The sequence below is a fragment of the Streptopelia decaocto genome, assembly GCF_964273445.1.
Source record: "Streptopelia decaocto genome assembly, chromosome: 6".
Lineage (NCBI taxonomy): Eukaryota > Metazoa > Chordata > Aves > Columbiformes > Columbidae > Streptopelia > Streptopelia decaocto.
Window position 1 is genome coordinate 41,589,885 of NC_138660.1, and position 22,304 is coordinate 41,612,188.

At 38.4% G+C, this 22,304-nt stretch overlaps 1 protein-coding gene across 1 annotated transcript in view; it reads right to left on the reverse strand.

The window, feature by feature from the left end:
* The window catches only part of COL3A1 (collagen type III alpha 1 chain), a 51,112-nt gene that overhangs the window by 18,568 nt on the left and 10,240 nt on the right, over positions 1–22,304 (reverse strand). The window contains exons 2-18 of the mRNA XM_082057196.1: positions 14,334–14,539; positions 12,512–12,550; positions 11,815–11,931; positions 9,620–9,691; positions 6,120–6,185; positions 5,454–5,507; positions 5,184–5,237; positions 4,386–4,439; positions 4,175–4,228; positions 3,684–3,737; positions 3,144–3,188; positions 2,886–2,939; positions 1,879–1,923; positions 1,121–1,174; positions 639–737; positions 467–511; positions 250–348 (exon numbers count right to left, since the gene is read on the reverse strand). Of these exons, the coding sequence (XP_081913322.1) occupies positions 250–348; positions 467–511; positions 639–737; positions 1,121–1,174; positions 1,879–1,923; positions 2,886–2,939; positions 3,144–3,188; positions 3,684–3,737; positions 4,175–4,228; positions 4,386–4,439; positions 5,184–5,237; positions 5,454–5,507; positions 6,120–6,185; positions 9,620–9,691; positions 11,815–11,931; positions 12,512–12,550; positions 14,334–14,539 (1,211 nt within the window). The remainder of the gene's footprint in view (positions 1–249; positions 349–466; positions 512–638; positions 738–1,120; positions 1,175–1,878; positions 1,924–2,885; positions 2,940–3,143; positions 3,189–3,683; positions 3,738–4,174; positions 4,229–4,385; positions 4,440–5,183; positions 5,238–5,453; positions 5,508–6,119; positions 6,186–9,619; positions 9,692–11,814; positions 11,932–12,511; positions 12,551–14,333; positions 14,540–22,304) is intronic.

Sequence of the window (22,304 nt, forward strand, 5' to 3'; positions counted from 1 at the left end):
TGTTGTGTGTTTCAGAATTGATAATTTAGGAAAGCAAATATTATATTTCTGTATAATTTTTACTTATAGGAATATAGAAGTGTATGAAAGAAATACCTATTTATAAGAAATAAGTTCCTATTGTTATTAGAAAATAATTTATTAGACCATCTCCAGTTAATAGGACAAATTCAGTTTTTTAAAAAATTATATCAGAACTGCTTCCACCATACTTTTGTACAAACAGTGTAATGAATATTAGTAACTCACTGGAGAGCCTCTTGCTCCAGGGTTTCCACTTGTACCTGGAGGACCAGGAAGACCGCGGCCTCCTGGCAGACCAGGAGCTCCGGGAATACCAGCAGGTCCCTGTAGAGAGTGACACCAGGTGGGGATGAGGACAGCACAGCATTGTTGGACTGCCCAGTCCAAACAGTACCCTCACCAACACGGTGCAGCAGAAGACAGTGACAGGAAAGGTACCTACCATTTCACCCTTGTTGCCAGGGCTTCCAGCTCTTCCAGGAGGGCCCTGAAAAATATAAATGTATAAATTACCGTTGCTGCTAACCTAGGACTAAACCAAATGACGTGCAAGGCTTTGTGAAGGGCAGGTGGCACAACACTTCCCAGTTCTAATGTGGTATATGTGTGTGTACCTGAGGCCCAGGTGGCCCAGCATGACCCTGAGGGCCAGGTTCTCCTCTCTCTCCAGGACTGCCACTAGACCCAGCAGGACCAGGAGGACCAGCTTCACCCTACAGAAAAACAGTAAAGGGAGAAAATTAATCGATTTTAGCCTTGTCTCCAGGGCAATCAGTATGAGCTTCACAGCTTGTTCCTCTACTGTGGCATCTTTGTGTGATATGGGAAGAAGGTTATCACCACCACCACTACCGCTGAGTGCAAGAGCCAAATCAGCTTGATCTACCACTTCATGGTGTTTTGGGGGGAGATATTAATGAAAGTGGTGAGGATAGAGTTTGTATTGTGCTGCATATGAAAGCAAATCAGTTCTTGCAAACAGTGTAATAGCAGCCAGAAAATGGAGGATTAATAAAATAAAGATGTATAGTTACATAAGGTGGCTAACTAGAGAAAGGACCGCATCTTGTATTAATATGCGTCTGTAGATGAATACCTTAAAACCTGGAGAGCCTGGGAATCCTGCAGTTCCAGGAGGACCCGGGGGACCCTTAAAAGTGAAAGAAATACTATTAATGCAAAAGGTAAAAGCCATATGGAATTAATCTTAAGTTTTTAAAAAGTGCCTGATTATGAGATTTTTCTCTAAGGAAACACCTGGCAAAATAGCAAATATAAATCATGATGTAAAAGATTAAATTTGGCTAGTCCTAAAATATTGCACCTACATCTTAATTACCCTTACTTTTACAAGTTCAGTTAAATTTCTGTATTGTAAATTCAAAAAACGTGAAAGCTATCATTAAAGAGGTTAAGTTATAAAAACTGTTTGAAATTTGTTGTAATTATAAAAAAGGTGTAGGACAAAAAAAAAGCCAATATAGCTGTTACACATTGAAGCTGACATGGTCACATTTCTAGGCAGATGGAAAATAAAAATTTTTGCCCAGCTCAGGCAACTAAATAATGTATTTGATAACACCATTCAAAAGTTGATCTGCATAGAGAACAGCAATTGTATCCATCAGTATGCTATCTGAGAATAATCTGGGTTTGGATTTAGGCATTTCCTGATTTACAGTGTTAAAGCTTTCTTATTGCACTGTATGTTTCAAATATTTCAACTAGCATGGCTATGAAACATAATTAAATAAAATGCTCCTTCTTGAGTTTGCCAGCACTGCAGAACGTGGGCTACAAGTAACTAGACTTGAGAAACACAAATACTGAAAGTCAAACATCTGTAAGTCTTACAGGTGGGCCTGCTGCTCCTGGAGATCCGTCTTTGCCACTGGCACCCTACAGAAAGAAGAAGAGAGGTGTTGGGTATGGAGCACCACCCTGCACACAGAACCCACATGCTTTAATGTGCATGACTCACAGACCATCTTTTTGTGTCCGTACATTCCTACTTAGTTGACCAAGACCCAAGTATTCCTCAACTGTGAAATTCTAAAATAATAATTCAATGTTTTGTGAAGGAATATCCAACATTTTACGTGACTTGCACTGTAATGATTAGACAGCAAGATGTAAAAATGTATTCTTATTACATTTCTTAAGGAAATAACAGTTACAAAGCATCATCTGTGTGGACAGTTAAATAGGATTGCAGTAGATGTATATTTCAAAGTAACAGCTCTAATTCACATGAAAGACTAAAATTTCACTCCAAAACCCTAACAAACAGTGCTATGGTTTAAATCCTGTTGCCTGTCTTGTAGACATACTATATCAGGTCTGCTCCTCAGGTTATACAGTGTTTGTATGGACAAGTTGCTGGTTATTACACTTCAGTGGTGTGTCACTGATTGTGTTGTGTACTATGAGCTACGATTTCCTTCAGAGCAAAGAACGTACCCCCTAATCTCAGTCAAAGAGTAAGTTTATAATTTTCTTGCAAGTTCCTTCTGAGATTGCAGTTTTCCCTCTCTCTGCCTTCCACTGCTGCCCTTTGCTTCCACTGCTCCTCCTTATTCCTGTTGGTTGAACCTGAGCTTATGCTGAAATATTGAACTATGTGTGATCTATCCATTTAAAAAAGGAAATAGAAAATATGATGGTGAACATGTGAGTTAGAAGCGTTACATCTTTAATTGGGTACTCAAAATTTTCATGTATGATTTTACAGGTGCTGTATAGTTTTCTAATCCTTTGCATTAAAACTGTTTAAAGGTAAATCTAGGTAGCAAGGAATTCTCAACATATTCAAACAAAATATGTGCTGTTTCTGGTTAGGAACAGGAGCTGCAATTACTTACAGGGCCACCAGGATTCCCAGGTCTTCCTCTTTCACCAGCTGGACCTCTTGGTCCCTAGAAAACATAAGAAAACAAGTCTGTTAAATAGTTCCCGAAATAATATGGCTGAGCAAAGAGCCATTGCTCTTATTTGCATCTCTCTCTATTGTTCAGTGCATACAGTGGAGTAATTAAAGTTAAAAGAAAGATGAGTAACTCAGTTAACTGCAAAGTGCCATTGGCACTTCCATTCAAATACTACAGGATACACATATTTACCGGTTGGCCTGGTGCTCCGTTTGCTCCAGGAAGACCAGTTTCACCCTGTTATGGAAGGAAAACACCAATGATAGAATGAACTTTGGTGCAAACATTTTTTGTTTATTCAAGGGGGAGAGACATGAAACGAGACAGCCCAATCCATTGCCCCTTTCTGAGTGGTGCTGAGCGTCCTCAGCATGAACCGAAGTCTGTGAGGTCTGAGAAGTCTAAACAAGTGCCAGAACAAAACACTTAAACAGAAAACAAAACATCAGGAAGACTTGGTCCTTTAACATTAGGCAATAAAGTCAGATGACCCAGTCATGTCCTTTCATTTTGGATTCTCATCTTTATTACAGTTGGAAAATTAGGACATGATGGGGTTCAGAAAGTCTAACGACTTTGGCATGATTCGCATTCTTTTCATGGAGATATTCAATGGGTTTCCTTAATGTTTAATGGATTTTTATAATTGCATAATATGCAAAGCATAGCTATATAGCAAATGATGGAGGGTATTACTCCACCTATTACAAATATGACACTACAGATTTTTACCTTTGGACCAGGAGCTCCACTGTCACCTCTGGCACCATCTTTTCCATCAAAACCCTGTGAGAAAGGAAAACCATTTCTGTGAAAAGTATTCATCTTGGGTTCTGGAAAAATTGATTCCTCTTGGCAGAATATTAACTCATAAAAAACTCATATAAAGGGGCATATTTTTAATAATGAGTGCTATGAGCTATTGGAACACCTTTTGAAAGAAAATTCTGTATCCTCCATCTCTCCGTGGCTATTAGTTAAGAGCGGATGCTTTTCTGAAAAGCACGCTTCAGCCCAGCATTTGGGATGGAGCTCTACAATTGCGGAAACTAGATTAAATTTAACAGTCTTTGTTACAGAAGGTCAGATTACATCTTCCAGAAATTGGCCTTTAATTTGATTATTCAGTCTCTTTAGCTGGGAACTGAAAGAGCACAACAGGGCAACACCATAATTTGAGTAGAGTAACAGACTCAGCTATACTCAATACGCTCAATACTTACTCGTTGACCTTTCATACCAGGCATCCCAGGCATTCCAGGGTGTCCCTTGTGACCCTAAACACACAAATATAGAAAGATGAATAAATCCCATACTCACTGTATGAAGAGCACAAGCCAATGTTCATTGTGTGTTACATTCGTTTGACTAACTCAAAATGGGAAAACATAACCTTTGATTAGAAGACCATTGTTACTGGGGACTTTTCCATACCGGTAATCCAGGGATTCCACGGTCTCCATTTCTGCCTGGTCTTCCTGGTTCTCCCTATTGAAACAAATAATTTTTTTTTTTTTTTCACTGCTTTGCCACTGCTTCGGTTACTGACAAAGAACCAGTCCTAGTAGATCAAGGTGAGTCAGAATAAGCAGGTAAAGCTTCCACCAGAGACAGCAGGAAAAATTATAGCAGGGTGATGGTTCATTATATGACCACCTTCCGAAAAACAGTTGCCAGAATTTTGCACAAGATTTCGTTTAACATTTCAAGCCAACTTTTAGGAAGAGGTCATCACAGAAAAATTATTTTTCATGGTGAAACACTCAAAATGGACAAAAACTTTAGCTGCTTGTCTCACCTTGTACTATACCTATTCAGGATTCCCAGCTGTGACACAAAAGACACTTAACTCTTAGAGCAAGATTTTAAGGGAGCAGACAGCTAGCACTATTGTCTGCTTTTCTTTAAAACTGCTAATTTATTTTGCACCAGATCAAAATAGCATATTTTATGCTTATTTTTTGTTGTTGTTCTTGAGGGTTTTTTGTTTGTTTGTTTTTAATTGTGTCTATCAAATCGCCTGCAGAAATTGAAACTTTTTTGGAACAGACATTTATAGCTAAGGTAAGCCAAATCTAGTTTCGTACAGTCATGTTGTGAGATCGAGAAACAGGGCGATGTTAAAAATTCTTAAATGCAATGGTATCAATGTGCTCTGCTGTCTTACCATTTAATTCACTTTCTTTCTTCTTTCCCATCTATTAATCACTGGATGAATAATAGTGAACTTACGTCTTTTCCTGGTGGACCAACTGGGCCTATCATTCCAACAGGGCCTGGAGGTCCCTGTAGAAAAATAATTACTATTAACTATGATAAAAATACTAAGACTCTTCAAATTAAAAATGCATTTGGTGTCATAAAATACTTGTATATTTGACATACATGATAGTAAACAGACAGAATGAACTGTACGATTTCAATTCACTGCAGTGATGACACAGATTCATGCTTGTAAGGTCATGCCTTTAACATATATAGTGACAGGCAATGTATACGTACAGGAGGGCCAGGTTGTCCTGGTTCTCCAGGGGAACCTTGGTATCCAGCAGAGCCCTATAATGCAGCAAAAGAACAAGTAAGATTTGAACAAGCATCATTCCATGGTGCTACTCTGGTTTATAATAATTGCATAATCATAAGGAAAATGGTAGTCAGAACCGCCACCAAAAAACAAAAGGTCATATTAGCAAAACCAAGCAGAATATGTCTCAATGAAAACAGAATTAAATCTGCTCCTCTAAAAGGAGATGTACATAAAAAAACTCTAGACCCTGTATATTCACTAATACACTAATGTGTATTAGGCTTCCCACTTTCCTTTATCTCCACTTAAAATTCTGTATGAATAAATCTTCGGGACTGCTGACAGAGGATGAGAGGCAGTGGTATCTCTTAAGACAACCTTAGCTGACACCCCACAGAACTGCAGAAAGCTCAGGGAACACATGGCCTTAAGCAAGCACAGTATATGGCACTCAGCCATTGGGTCCTGGTGGTGCAGAGATGGTCCAACCCAATTAACAGAAGATCACATTTATCCATAAAATTCTTCAGCATAGTATCTAGATTTATCAGTTGAAAATGTGCCTAATATTTATGACAGAGAAAAGGAGAAGTTCATATAAAAGAATATGAGATGATTATGAAAAGATTAATTTTACTTACAGGGGGACCTGCATGACCAGGTGGGCCAGGAGGGCCACTGGGGCCAGGGGGTCCTGGAAAGCCACTCTGTAGTGCAGAGTAAAGAACAGTCATCATATTAATGTAATATAGCTGTGAAGCTTAATGCAGTTGTAATAGTCACCAATAACTGTGAAAGAAATTTTTACATGTTAGTACAGAGAAAAATCCACAGTGACGTGCACTTCGTGCAGTAAAAAAGCAGCAGCAGTATATATACATTGCTAAATACATTGCCTGGTACCTACAGTCCCTTCAGAAAAGGGATCACTGGGTTTCTCTTTGCAGCCTTAGCTAATATAGTCCACAAGATATTTTCAAAGCTGTAATTTTTTTCTTTCGATTCACTATTCCCCTTTTCTCTAGACCCCCAGAAAGATGCTCACAGCTCATCTTTTTAGCTACCTAAACTGGAAGAACAGATAACTGGAATTCTTTTTTGTTAAAACAAGTAAATGAGCTTCAGCTTCTCTGCCATGTGACTGAGCTTCATTACATCTTCAGGGGTGGAGCCAAAGTGTACTAACAAACTTACTTGCTACTCTATTGATGCCAGATTTTGCTTTTTAAAACCAATTTTAAAATTTCTCACCTGCATTCAGGAGCTATTTTACATACACAAACTATAGAAGAACTTTATATGATAAACTGTTTATGACCGTAGACTTCTTAGGACTTACAGGTATGGACTTACAGGACTTACAGGACTTAAGGCCATATTTTTGTTATTGTCAGTAAGGCAAGCATTTTCACCAGTGAAATCTCTTCTGAACTTTAACAGTACTAAGCAATAATAAATAAATAATATCTGGACTAACCAAAGGACTCATAGGTCCATATATATATAGTTCTACTCAAATCAGTAATACTGTTCCTTATTTTAACTGATAAAAAAAGGGATTAAGATATTACTAAGGACATTGTCTATTTGGGAAGAGTGCTGATGCTTCTGCTTCGTGTAGCAACAACTACAAAAACATTTGATATGGCGAACCATAAAATATTTGAAAATTAGCACAGTGGTTTACTGCAGGTGTATGTTGTTCCTTAAAAAAATCTTTTGTTAAATTAAACACTTCATGGGTTTGATAAAGGCAAAACAATTGAAGCATATGAATTACATGAAAAACACCATGTACTGCAGTACTGACATTCTATTACATACCTGAATATTGCACATAATGTATTTCATAGGTTATTGTCATATTGTGTCAGAATAGGTCATGTATTACACGTTACGTGGACCTAACTTACTATACAAGATAAATACCATTACTATACTGTACTAGTATACTACTATACTACCAATATACTATGTCAATATTAGTTCACAGATTGTCTTTTGTCTGCAAAAGAGAATCACTGAAATATTTGCTATTTTCTAGGACAAGAAGTACAGCAAGTGGCAGAGCAGTCAGTGTCTGGGGAAATCGGGTTGCCTTCAATGTGTGACTACAACAAGCTATCCCTTGATGCTAAGTGTTAGAACTCTTTGGTAGAAAATAACTCTGGATTCAACATGAACTGGAGCCATCAACTCATCAATTCAATCAACTGAGAAGATGTATGACTATAAACCAACAAGATGTTATTTTTTTCAAGGTGCACACCGAGGAGATAAACCGATAGTTAGGTATGAGATTTGCTTGCTGCCAGCATCTTCAGACTGTGAACAAATGAGCAGATTTTACTCAGAGTATGTGCAGTGGTGGAAAGAGACAAAGGCAATATGTTGAGGTTATATGAGCAAGTGAAGATAATCTGTGACATAGAGTACAACATTGGTCTACAAGCAATGGAAAGCAGCTGGGAAGACAGGACTGGAGAGATGTGTGACTGAGGAAATACCAGGCATGGCCACCACCCAGAGACAAATGTTGGTGCTATAGCTAGGATTTTTTATTTTATTACTCTTCCAAATTATTTCAATTATTTCAAATTAACAAATAAATTAGTGATAGTTAGTGATAAATATTATTTAGTTCTAGCAAGTTTAGTCACATCTATAACTGGCTTTGCAGTCATGCATTGCATGATGCAATATAAAAGAGCGTATGACCTGGGAGTATACAGACAATTCTGGCTGAAGACAGTCTAGGGCACATGTTTAAATTATTATTTTTTAACCCAAATCCAGAAATCAGAGCACAAGGAACCACTAAGCACCTCAGAAAAAATGCCAAAATAGAGGGGAGTAATGATGCTTGTTAGCTGAAAGGTGTTTCAGTCATCTGCCTGGTTCAGCACATCCCATATTAAGACACCAAGTAGCAAAATGTAGACGATATGATAAGCTGTGGGCAAAAACTGTGAGGAGCTGCAAACAAGTAAATGAATAAACAAATTCAAAATCAGATGGATGATCACATTAACAAATGAACAAGGTAGAAATAAATGGATGAAAATAAAGGTGAGAAAATAATGAACTATATTTCAGGAAAAACAGCTGTCATGATTAGTAGAACTTGTTTCACAAAATGATCTGATGGATCCCTGAGAAATAACATGTTTGCTTGGAGCTGCCTTAATATGTTAAAACATGTGATATTCAAACCTTGTTATGCAGCACTGGACTGAAAATAATCATTATGCTTCATGAAGCAGCAGCCAATTTCAAATAATAGTAATTCACCAAATCCTCTGTATAGCAGAGTGCCTGAATCAAGAACACTGCATGTCATCAGTGGTGAACATCTCTAAATCCTAGGGCCTAAAAGGAAAATCATGAGGTGTAACATTGGAGTTTATTTTATATGTTTTTTTTTTTTTATATAGCTCATGCATAACTCTTTCAGGCAATCCATGCATTATCTCACTAAAAAAAACTGTGAAAAGCTTGGGCCAGGCCTAGTGGGCAAACACAGCATCCTTAGTGCACAGTCTGAACAGCTGTGGGTAAAAAAAGTGGTAATCGTAAAAAGAAAAGGTGAAAACCTCTTGACTGCTTCTGGGATGAAAAAGAGATTATAAGAAAGTTTTACTCGTTATCAGGCAAATTTGAGGTGTGGGAAAGTAAACAAGTCTGCAGTACCATACTAAGTAAAGACAGAATGTTGCTGAATGGGTAAAGGGAGATTAGGGACAGTGCAAGAGATAAAAATGTGGTGGAGAGGAGGGAAGCAATTAGTAGAAGAATACCAAAGCAGGTACATGAGAAGGGTATGCAAGGGAGAAAGCGAGAAATGTTTAGGTAGCATATGAAAGTGAACCAGCAAGAGATTAGGAAAAAGGAGGTAAGAAAAGGAAAAAAAAGAATGAGAAAAGGCAACCCCCCCAGATAATCTATTGTTACTTTCTAGTATGATACTGCCAAGCAAAGTGCTGCCTTACATGGCATTCCACTTTCAGGCAACAATTAAATTAAAACGTATGTTGTTAAATTCAAATCAGGATACATACACATCCAAGGTATAATCTATGAGTAGAAAATTTCTTAAGGAAAAAAAAAAAAAAAGAACAGAAAAAAGGCTATATCATCTTACAATGGGCTGTGGGTAACCGATACCAGCTGAACCAGCCTTCACATCATAGGAGTCATACTGTGGAGAAAAACTCTGTAAAAGAAATAGAGAAAAACAGGAAAAAAAAAAAAAAGAAAAAGAAGAAAAAAGGTGATTGCTACAAATCAAATAAGACTTTCCTTACACTGGTATTGCAAATGTATGGAAATAACTCATTTGTATCTATTGAGTAGTACTTGTTTGACATATAGCTGCCATATATTATAAGCATCCATAAAAGAAGCCCAGCCAATATCTTTCTTTTGTGGTCATGGTACTGTCAGCTCCCTATATTGTGCTCATCTGGTTTTCATTTTGACAGCTGGGCCTCAGCTGAGGCAAAAATTACCATTCTCTCTTCTCTTATTCTTGTTTGACTCCTCCTAAGCTTCTTTTTTTCCATTTTATTTCAGTCTATTTTCTGTTGGACTTCATTGTCATTCAGGGAAGTTGATGAAATATTTTCTTTTGCACTAAAGAATGCAATAGTTTATTATTATTTTCCCAATTTCTTTTACCTCTGAGTAATGAAAGTCTCATTCAGTGTATTTTGTAGCAAAAAAAATGCCAAAACTTACCTACGTATAAGTCTGTCCTTCCCTGAATTACAAATGATTTTTTAATTTTTTTTTTAATATTTTTTTCCCATGCGAGAAATTGCACATCTCAGAAAACTGAGTTTTAGACTTTTTTCCTAATGGCATTTTCCATCTTTTCCTCCTTCTCTTTCACTATATCACTCTGAAGAATTCAAATACAATCATCACTTTTGATCCCAAACAGCCAAGCCTCAATGCCTTTGACAATTTGTCTTGAAACAAGTGGAAGCTCAGTCCAAGGCATGGAGTGAAAATATGGCCTGTGTGACTTTCTGAGAGCAGATAACATCTTTGACACACCCATTTACATAAAATGATGTTTAAAAAAAAAAAAACACTATAAATTCTACAGTCAGTTCTGCAAGGAATTCCTTCTTAATTGGCACATGTTGATTTTATTATGCACATATTAGCCAGCTTAGTTGAATAATATGGCATTAATGCATCTCATCTGTAAGTGGCACACAGGTGGCTGAGCAGGAAAGGTTGAACACATGAGGTCTTCTGCTGGTAACCCAGACCACTGTGGACTCATCTCCTTTGCTGCCCAGGCACCAGATGACTCCTGTGCTACTGATCATAACCCTCTCCTCAACGTTCAGCAGCACGTCTTTGATACAGCATTCGAGTGGGTGACTAATTCAGCCTGTCATCCTCCCCTGTGTCTGCATCTGCCAACCCAAAGCCAGTAGCTCTCGGTAAGTTATTGTGATGTCTACTGAAACTGGTGAACTGATCCATGGACACCCCTCCCAGAAGCTCTGTGCTTCAGATGCAATCCTTTCAGAATTAAATAAAACCAACACATCTTTCCTCAGTTTTTGGCTTACCTGGGAGCAGGAATCATACATAGAAGCTATAAACACTGGCCTGTGTTCAAAAGTGGCAATTGTTTTAACATTAAATTTTTAACAGTTTTGTGCTAAAGCAATCCCACCTTGTAAAGCCGGGCTTACTCGGTTCCATGGGAGACAATGCTGGCTCTTAATGAAGTGCTAGCTGTGGCTCAGAACCCTTAACAAATTCAACTGCACAGAAACTTTAGTAAAAAAATAGCTCTCTCAGAGTCTGCCCAACTCTTCAGAAGAGAATTCAAGATTCAGTGGGTCAGAAATGAAGAGGGAACATGACAAAGAGCACTTACACAGAACTTCCTGCAAGCAGTGGACCCGTGTTTTGGTCTAGTCTCCTGGGAATCTTTTCTTATTAAACATACATTGGATAAAGCATAGGAAAGTGAGAGAGTTCTTTATTCAGTAAGCTTGAGGGGAGGTACCTCCTCCTATACATTTTCTATCTAGTCAGATTATTTCTGAGTTAAGTCCTTCATCAGATCTGGCTCCAAAAGTTTTAAAAGGCAGAGAGTTAACTGCACTTCAGCCGAATTTTGTGGACGAACCCCCAAAACAGCAACAAAAAAAACGACCTACCACACAGCTGTGTTTTTCAAAGGCACAAATGAGAGACAGATGCCACTGAAAGCAAGGGCTGTGTGAAGGTGCAAGGGACAGTTGCCCACAGTACCGCTTTGTGTGTGTAGGAACAACAAGTTAGAAGCAGAATGTAATGATAACTTACACCTCCGCTTATACTGGGACATGACTGGCAGATCCCGGGGGGTCCGGGGGCTCCAGGACTCCCCGGCTGTCCTGGAGGGCCAGGGGGACCATTTCTGCCTGGAACCCCAGGAGAACCCTGCAAAGACACAAACAGAGCGGATACAGACGTCAGCATTTGCCTCCAGCTGCAAGGGCATCACAGGACAAATCCTTACATTCTTAATGACATCTGTGCAATGGTGGTGGGAAACCTGCTCTGTTAAACATAAGACCACAACTGAACATTCTGGAAAGACACAGCAGACAGAATTCACACACGAAAACACTTCTGAGTTGCTGGAGCCTTCTTGCAGCTGATATTTGATCAAACACACTAGAAATATTAAACAGGTCAATTCCTGAATCTAAAATTCATGCTGCTAGTGGAGTCCATAGATATTCATTTTTTTCCTACTTGGAAGAAATATAAGAAAAAACCCAAAATGTAATACAGTTTGGACTAAACTCTCTGTTTTTCCAATTTAAATTTTTGAGAGTTTTGTTGAAGCCAAAGGGCTGCTTCAGAACAACTATATGGCATAGTCTTGCAGATAGTGCAGACATCAATGAAAGCTGGGTATCTCAGCAGCTTGAATGGGGTATATAGCACAGTGGGAATTGGCTCTTGATTTTGTTACCTTCCTTGGGAAAAAAAAAAAAAAGACAGTTGCACTTACGGGGTCTCCTTTGGGGCCTCGGCTGATTACTCCAGGAGTCTAGAAAAAAAAAAAAAAGAAAAGTCACTAAATTAAGGAAGAAAATCAAAATAAAACTGAGAAAAAATATATATAAAACAAGAGGAAACCACATTTAAGCACTGGAATGTAGTTTTATCGCATTAATTGAATTTATTCTTATTCAGTATATTTAAAAGCTGTGGGGTTTTTAGTCAGTCTTTCATTTGCATTTTCATTGCTCATCCGTAAAGCTACACCTCTCCTGCAGGCAAAATCATGGCACTAACGAAGTCAGTAGAGCTTTGCCACAGAGTACACTGGGGACAGGATTCCACTGTGGAAAGCTGTAAGGGACGGTTTCCTTACAGCCTTCTCAGTCCAGCATGTTGAGAGTGATAATGTAGCTAATTTAATTTCTCAGATCTACTCCTCCAATTTATTTATTTTTCAATTAATAATTCGTTTACATGTTATTATCTGGATTCTCAATTAATAGTTCAGAAGAGCTTCTATGTATTCAGCAGCTAGTTGTAGCAAAGAATATTCAGCTGAAACTACCTTGGATCTTTCAGGGTGGCATTTCCCTAGACACCATCCAAGGGCAGCAGGGCAGCTCCCAGTGGGCTGACCAAACTGCTATACTGAAGACAGAGGCTGCAGGAAGTAGTCCTACATGTTCTCCATTATCAGGAGACACAGAACTGGTAAAAGAGTCTCTAGACTCCACAGGAGAGCGATCTGTGCTCAAATCTCCAGCGTGCTTACACATACCGCTCGTTTACACCTATAAAACAGTTCAGTGAAGTAGTTCAGGGCACCTGGAAGTCGTACACTTGCACTAGCACAGTGCAACTAACACTGGGTGATATATTTGTATTTGACATTCCATATCTAAGCAGATTAGATACTACAGAGCTGCAGAAATATATCTTCTTTTCTCTTCCATATACATGTATCTTTCACTCTCTTATCTCCTGGATAAGAATCTTCAGAGTGTCTATGAAAATCTATGTACTTTAACAGAATCTCACGGATCTCAAACCAGGATGAAATGTTCAGGTAACCTCAAAGCTCAGGATAGCTGGCTCACTCACTGAGGTGGTTTAGGCAGGGCTTTTGGCATGCACTAACATTCTTGATTCTCCTGAGGCTAAGTTGCTGCAACTGGTTGAGATAATATGGTTATTTGTGACCAAGATGATGATAAATTAGGGATGTATGACTTGAATCACCTTTCCTTTACAGGACGTTAAGCCTGCAATATCTCTGCAAAAGGAAATTTACTCTGTGAAGATGTAGACATGAGTTTGATAAGAAATGCAGACTAGCAAAATGCTTTCTTTAATTCTGTGTTGGCATTAGTTTCATAGATATAGATTGAGCATGCTGTCAACAAATAACGCTTCTGTATTGTTCCTATGTGTCTCTGTAAAATGAAAAATGTAATGGCTAATTGTTGCCCTCGGCCTCTTTGTACTATTTACTTGTGACTTTTCTCTACATAAAACGGGGTTGAAGGATGTAATGCTTTCAGCTGCATAGCTCCAAGAACTAACAAGTATTTTATGAGACCTGGTACCAACTGTCTGATAGAATACAGAAGTATTCTAGAATTAAAAAAAAAATAAAATAAAAATAGAAAAGTCTGTGAAGCTGGTGTTTTTAAATTTAATTTAGCAAAATTTGCCCATCCTAATTATTTGCCTAGAGTCAGAAAGTGACAGGCTTAAGAGTTAAAAGAAAAGCAACTAAAAGAAAATGAATTGAGGCTGACATGGATCAAGAAGGTGGCAACACCAAACTAACAATGAGACAATCTTACTCTTGTAGGTTGTGGTGTTGTTTGTGGACAAACTGGACAACACTCTCCAAAGGGGATCTCTGGGTTGGGACAGTCCAGCTCCTGGTCGTCACAGATTATGTCATCGCAGAGAACAGATCCCGAGTCGCACACGCAGATCTGGCATGGCTCTGGTTTCCAAACATCCCTGTCAGCATAAACCTGCCCAAGATGGGTACATCCTGCGACTGGAAAGAAAGGCAAAATAGTGTCCAATATTAATTCAAATGTGTTTTTCAAATCAAAGATGACATGAAAGCTGCTGGACAGCCTGTTTCATATTGTAATATAGTTTATGCATGTGAAGTAAAAGGCTAAATACTTCAGACATCAGGAGGATCTGTTACATTAATTGCAGAGTCTCCACTGAGTCTATAAATAGACATCAATGGAAACCTCCTGGAGCTGATCCAAAGCCCAATTAAATCTGTGATAATCTTCTGCCTCGAGTAATTTTAGTGTCAGACTGAGTTACTGTGTAATTAGCAATTGAATTCTCTGCTGCAGCTAAAAAGCAAACGTGCCAAGTCTCTCAAACGAGTGTAGCATCAGCCCCATGTGCCAACATGAGCACTTACGCATGGATGCGGAATAAGCCGTCTGTCCAACACAAACTCTTGTTGCTTGCATCTTGCATTAATAGCTGGCAGCAAGTGGTTTCAAAGCGGTTTTTGAAAGGCAACATATGCAATAGATCTAAAAGAATGTTCACATTAATTGCCCAAATGGTTTGCAATTAATGCGAGATCTAGCCCACTCAAATGTTACAAGTGTCTGTATTTTCAGAAAAAAACACTGTTAATCTGTAATATTCATGGCTTTGTGAATTCCTTCCAACAGCTACTCAACTGATCAAATCTGTGTAGATAATGAATTTGAAGAGACTGATGAAAATCAGCTTCAAACATTAAATTTTGAGAAACAAGATCCCAAAAGCCTAAGCATTTAATAAACCAATATGAAAATAACACTACAAAGGTAGACAAGCTCCTTGTAAGTTTTGTAGAAGTTATTAGAAGTCTCAAATTGGAAATGCAGGTTGCAAATTGGAATGTCTTGAACAATGGAATAAAATTTTTCCACTAATAATTCAAAATAATTCAGTTTGCAAACAAAAATCTGGAGTATTATTTGTGTACCTACACCTTCTTTAAGATTTTAACATCAGAGTTAGTAAGCTACTACATATCATCCTTCAAAATTAAAAAAAAAAAAAAAAGACAACCAAAACACGTAATTCAAAGCTCTGACATTAAAATTACCACTGGCTCCAGACAGAAAATTCTGAATGCCATTTGATTGTTGTAATGGTCATGTAGTACAAGACTGAGTCCAAATTTATAGTGCAGTTCACTCCTGTGGTTTATGCAGACCCTTTCTCTTTTCTCACATGCAGCATCTTTCATCCCTCTTTCTTCTCTTTTACACTACCCCATTAGGACACTGGTCTCTTTTTTTCCTCTTTACATTCTTTTTTTTTCTCTCTATCTGTATTTGTGAGTATTTGTTTCCATACCCATACCCATGCTCTTTGGCTGGGTACACACTTGAATGTTTCCTCTCTTCTCATGCTTCTGTTTCAGTCCCTTTTTTCTTTATTTGGTTTCATCTTTCCCATAAAATGTAACTTCCCTTTTCATCTTCCCTGAATCCTCTTGCCATTTATATCTCAATAATTCACTTTCTCTAGTGCCATGTACTCAACCAAGCTTAGTTTTTCAGACTTTGCTCCCTTCCCAGTTCTCTCACTCAGCTGTGTTTCCTTGTCCACATTAACCCATCTTTTTCCTCTATGTCAGCCATGAAATTGGTCACCTCCTTCTACGAGCTCTGTCAGGGCGATGGGGAACACAACCAAGACCTCCTGGCTCACTGAGTGGAGAACCAGAGTGGGGGAGGGGTGGTCTTGGAGCAGGGCACTGCATGGGACAGGGGGGTTCTTCTCCCATTTTCAACCCCATGACAGGCCTTCTGCATACACCAACCCATGTTATTTCTGCACTTCAATTATAGAAGAAACAAACAGGAAAAGGTTGACTTGTCAAGGCTGACACTATTTATGGTTGGTTTTGATCATCATCTTGATTAGAACAAGATGCAAAATACTTCAAAAATCCTTTTCAGACATGTTCAAGCCAACAATCTTTTCTGCACTTGATACCAGTCTGGAAGCCAGTATTTTACCTTCCTCTGACAACATGAAAAATCTTCAAATCTAAAACATTCCAGTGGCATATGAAAACTAACCCCTCTCAGACATTTTTTTATCACTGAGAAATCTACTTTTCCCTTTGTTTCTCCACCTTTTGGACCTTTCCAGAAACTTCAGATCCTGCACTAGAGAGATGGAGAAGAACAGCTTCTTTCCAGGACAGCGTCTTCCTCACATCCACTGTGACACAGGGTGACAGCATCAGATGCTGCTCCAAAGGACACCGCTTATCAGCCACTACCTCTCACTGAAATCCAGACATCGCTCCTCAGGCTGACAAGCTACAATGAGTTTCTAAAAAAACTGCTTCGTTTCCCACTTGGTTTTCTCATGCTGCAGAACCATGTCAGTGGGTCCCAGGTAAATAAGCTGATTCTCTGCTTAATTAATTGCTGTTACTGAGAGGAACACTTCTTTCCTCTAACAAACCAGTATTTCACTGCAGGCACTTAGGAAAAAAAACACGTGACCAGCTTTGACAAGAGCAATGACAAATATTTCCTGACAAACGAGAGGGCTGAAATGTCTTTTAAAAATGAGAAGTTCAGCTTTATGAATGAAATATTTCTTATAGACTCTCTAGTGACTCATGAAAAAACCTGCACTATAAAGTGGCAAAAGCTGAGTAGTTCAGTATACGAGAAGACCTCAAAAGCAGGTTACTGTGGGACACAGAATAAAATCAAAGCTACTGGGGAGGTTAGAGCTTGTTATCCATGTAAAATGCACCCTAAAGAGCAGGGGTCCGCATAGATCCGCTTCACCTGAGAGTGATGTACTTGCTGTCACCCTGCTTAAGCACTCCCCAGCTCCACAGGTTAAAATGGCCTTCTCATTTACAAACATAATGAGGAAAGAAAGAGATCATTTTTTCTTTGGTTTAGGACAAAGAATAGTTTATGCATAATTATTATATAAAAATACCATGATAAAGATCTAAAAGAAGTTAATACTGTTACTGTATTCATATGTAATATCCAGGTGTATGACTTGCATACACATATTAAAAAATGCATAATGTACACAACATTTCTGTACCAATGTATTTGATTATTTTTAAAATTCAGATTTTCAGCTCTCAGTATCACTCTCTTATCCTTTCAAAACCACATTTTTTTTTAGCTATGTGTTTAAGACAGCAAGGTTCTTATTTACTAGGAAATTAATAACCAAGAGTTTGCATTTTCATATGTCAATTGTTTCTTCATCCTTACTTCATTTTCATTGATCTGTTTTGGCATTTCCAGAGATGTGATCCTCCTGCCTTACAGTGAAGGTGACAGCTCAAATGGGGAACACATAAGGGTCACCTTTCCCATATTTTTTGCAAAGCTGGTTAGAAAATGCTCTGGTTTTGAGCCAGCTTATCTTTTCTGAAGCAGAGGCTTTACTCAGTGACCAGCTTTTCAGACTGAGTCTACTCACCTTTCCGTATTTTAGTTAACAATATAGGTGAAAAGAATACAAATTTTAAATGTGTCAGAAACCACCATTGATAAGGAAATAAATCAGATTTCTCTGCATTTTTATGAAGTTGTCATTCAGTTATTCTACAGTAGATGGCATCATTTAACAGAAATAAAAGAGAAAAATTAAAGACATCTGGATATTATGACATCCATATTTGCTTCTAACTTTCTGGACATTGTTAAATGAATTAAGAAATAAGCTAGGAGAGCTGCAATAAAAATCACTGTGGCCTTTGGCAGAATGAAAGTATTAAATAGGTTTCCAAAGGAAACTTACATCTGGGAAGACTTAGTCTGTTTAAGACACCCCCTCTGTGCTCAGATGTAGATCTGTGTGTCAGCATGTTATGACATAATGCATTTTGCATTGCTCATAAAGATTAACTGTTAGCTCCAAAATCCTTTGGAAAGCTGATTTGTGCTAAAGCACTGGCAAGTAACATATAATAATAATAAGGTTATAAAAAAGCTGACTTGCCAGGTTCTAGACTTGCAGTAAAACAGTCAAATACTTGCCTTAGCCAGCATTTCTTATTGATTCCTAAACATATATACTAGCCTAAGATTTAAAAAAAAAAATATTGAGAGTCAACAGTATTTGTCTATGGCAATGCAAAATCATCTTCTTCCCAAAGCCTTAAATACGGTGGCTATACAGCACTTTACTTTTATGGCAGCTATTGCAATGGCTTGTTGGAAGCTGCATTAGTCTCTCATTCATTGTACAAAACAATGAAGTTTAATATTTGAAAGGCCGAAAGTTTGCATTTATGCTGTTAACTGAGCATCCACATTTCAAAACATTTTGCTGTGAGCAGGATTTCCCTGGGCCAGCCTAAAAAGTGAAGAAAAGAAAAAAAGGCAATACCATCTTCATCATATGCTGCTTTTGAATTCTTTCCCATTTTCTAAGCAGATGAGCAGCTGTATGTAAGCAGACCAATAGAGAAAGCTGAAAAGAAAATCACCGTTTGGTCTCAAAGGACCTATAACTGTGGAATATAGAGGAGCCCAAACGTGTACAGGGGAAACGAATATGGTCATTGTAGGCTCAAAGGATCACAGATGTCGTATGGGACACAATCCCAACTCCACTGGGGTGAATGGGAATTTGTTATCAAGTGCTACAACCCAAGAAGCGACTTGTTTTGTAGTTGCTTTTGGCTTTGCATTTCTTCAAGTGCTATGATCATGACTTAACCATATTTTTATGGCAAAAGGAAAAAATGTCCTAATAGTATCCTCAAAAACCACAGGCTTTTCCACTTCAGGCAAAGTAAATGTCCAGCTATTGCATTAGTAGCAGACACACATATCCCACTTGCAGAGATGTGACTAAACAGTTAGAAATTAAAGAACGTCTTGAACTTGTCTGGTTCTGACTCAGAAAGGGCAATTGTCCACACAGAGGTGACTCACGATCTTCCAGCAGCTGCTTGGTGATGGCTTGGGAAGCAAAGCCCAGGAGCTTTGATCTGTGAGAATCTGATTACAAACACAATGAACGCAGCAAACAAGTTTTGCTGTTATTTGAAGTGACTCTGGTAAAGTCTAAAGCACTGAAATGGAGGAGGTCTTGCCTCTGACTTTGACTAGATTGAAAGTGTGCTGAAGCTAAGAAGGGTCTTTCTGTTGCTTTTTATGGAATATTAACTGTACAAAGCCTGTACTTCCTTACTCTGACTTGGTTTTGGCCATTGGATTTATAGGATGGCTACTTCAAAAACTTTTCTTACTTTTCTTCTATAGTAAATACATCTATTTATTGTGTATTCCAGCACTATTTTATACCTTGTTTAACCAAGGAACAAAGTAGAAAGGAGATAACACTGTTCATTTTCAATGGAAATGCTGTAGTTCTCCCCTACACCAGAGTAGATGGAGGAATCGCTTCCAGTGTCTGCAGCTTTGCTGCTTTCCATTTACTGAGCAGAAAAGAATGCCACAGTGTCTACCTCGAACCAAATGGTCTGAGCTCCCTGTCTGGTATTATGATGATGTTTATAAGAAAATCAAACATACTCATTCCATCCCGTAATCAGTAATGGAAACAAATGGACTCTCGTAATGAACTAACTGGCCTGCTGAGACAGGATGGCCTGGTTTGGCCGCTTGTTCTCCTGCCAGGTAAGTGCTGAGCACTCGAAAAGTCTGAAAGTGTGTCTGTTTTATAGGACTGAGGGAAAGAGGTAGACATACAAGAATATAAATGGTCTAACAATTTTTTTTTTCAGCTGCAAGGCTGACAGACATTCTCTCAACTAGAATTGTATTAAAACAATCAGCTAATTAATTGAATCCATGACTGCATGAAGACATAAGGACCAATTTGTGCATACCAACCTATTAGCAGGTGTTCAGATTTAATGATACTGACGTAATGTTTTGTGAGGCTTTTCCACCATGTGATTTGAGGTATCAAGGGATGAAACCTCAATTTTTAAAACACTTGAATGCAGGCTGTGAAAAATCAGTGCAGGTCCATCTTGAAAATCCTTTTCCACTCCATGTACTGTAAGAGGAATAACTATTGGGTGGAATGGAAAGGGAGCATGACTGAATGGTTCACAGATTTCCCAGGTTTCACAACAAGAAGAAGAGCTACATCCTGTGCTTTCAGACTGAAATGGAAGCTTTCTTACTGCTAAGGAAGCTTGTCTGCCAAAAAAGCTGGTGTTTGAACAGCTCTGCCCCTGTGCCAATCCCAGATGTTTTCCTCTTTTCCCAGATGCAGAGCAAGAAAGAGAAAGCAGCATAAACGAATGCTGGTTAAACACAGTACTGCACTTGCCTGTCAGAGCTGCTGCAGAAAGGAGACACACACCATTTCACTGGCAGCGTACAGTGAGACTGGATTCTCAGGCAAAAGATCATTATGTCATGTAGCCGAACTCTCCTTGCTCTGAGACCCACCCAATCTGTCTTTCAGATTACAAAATGGGAAAAAAAAAAAAAAGCCTACACTGGTACAAACAAGTATTTGCATTTTAAACAAATCACCGCTTGTTGCCTTCATTCATCTTTATAAGCTCCACATGCTGCAACGTTTCTGTGGCTTTTAGAAGTTTTAGAAATATCAGGATTAAAAAATATCCCTGTGCTGTTATCTGCTACCAAGTAAAACACAAAATAGCTCTATTTTCCTTGCAGATTATTGGCTTTTTTCTTATCTTTCAATGTGTGATTTATGTTAAGGACTCTAATTTTTCTCCTTTATCTTCAGAGGGCTATTATTCTCCTCAAAGGTAATGTGGTCTAAAAGTGGCTGAATTTGTCACATAGTTCTGCCTCAACATTTATGCTTCATAAATTGCTCTATTCAGGAACGCATATTGACAACCCTGAATGATGTTCTTCATACAACCTCTAAAGGTCACCCTGCCACAGAAGCATTGCTTCGAAGTAGGGATCAGCAATATCCCATCAGCGATATTGTTACACAACAGCCCCTCTGGCTTCAGCTGGGGACCGGCACGAAGAACAATGGCAGAAGAGTTCTCTTGTTTCAGAACTGCCAATAGGAAAATCAAATGCAAAGACATTTGCTTGTTTGTTTGTTTAGTTGGTGGGGGTTGCTTTTGGCAAAACTAGTATTTCAAACTGAGTCAAATGAGGGGCAGGATAGAGTAGACTGCTGTATATCTACCTTGCTGTTTTTTTGGGCTGCCCAGGGAATTGTTATACCTGCTTCCGAATTCAAAAAAGTCATTTTGAGGAAAATATCCGATGCATCCAAGATATGGTTATACTACCTTTGTTGTTAGCTATTCCTTGACAACACCACAGTCTAAATTGTTTTTTTGTAAGGGAGGAAGATATTCCTGAATGACCATCTGCAGTGAGACATTGTTCTGGGATTTCCTCTCCAAGGTCCTCTCTCAAAATGTTGAATCTGTAACTCAGACAATTATATATTTATACTTCTGCCCTTTTAGTAGAGATAGACCTATTTCGCTATTATGTGCAGAAAATGTATCATTCATTCCTGATGAAGAGTAAACAGCACCCAATCAGAATCTGCCTTGATTTTGGGCTTTGGATCAGACCTAAAGAACCTCCACTTTAAATTATTCTGGAGGGAACTGAAGGTGTTCAGCACCTGACAGTATCAAAGCTTTTAATAAGGGCAACTGTTTACATTAGAGCAAGACACACAGTAAGAAGTGCATCTTAATTCAGTGCATTCAATGCCTTTTAGAGGGAGCATTGCATAATTTTTCAGACACTCTTCCAATTATTGGTAAAAGGCCTATGAGATTTTTCCATGCCTTC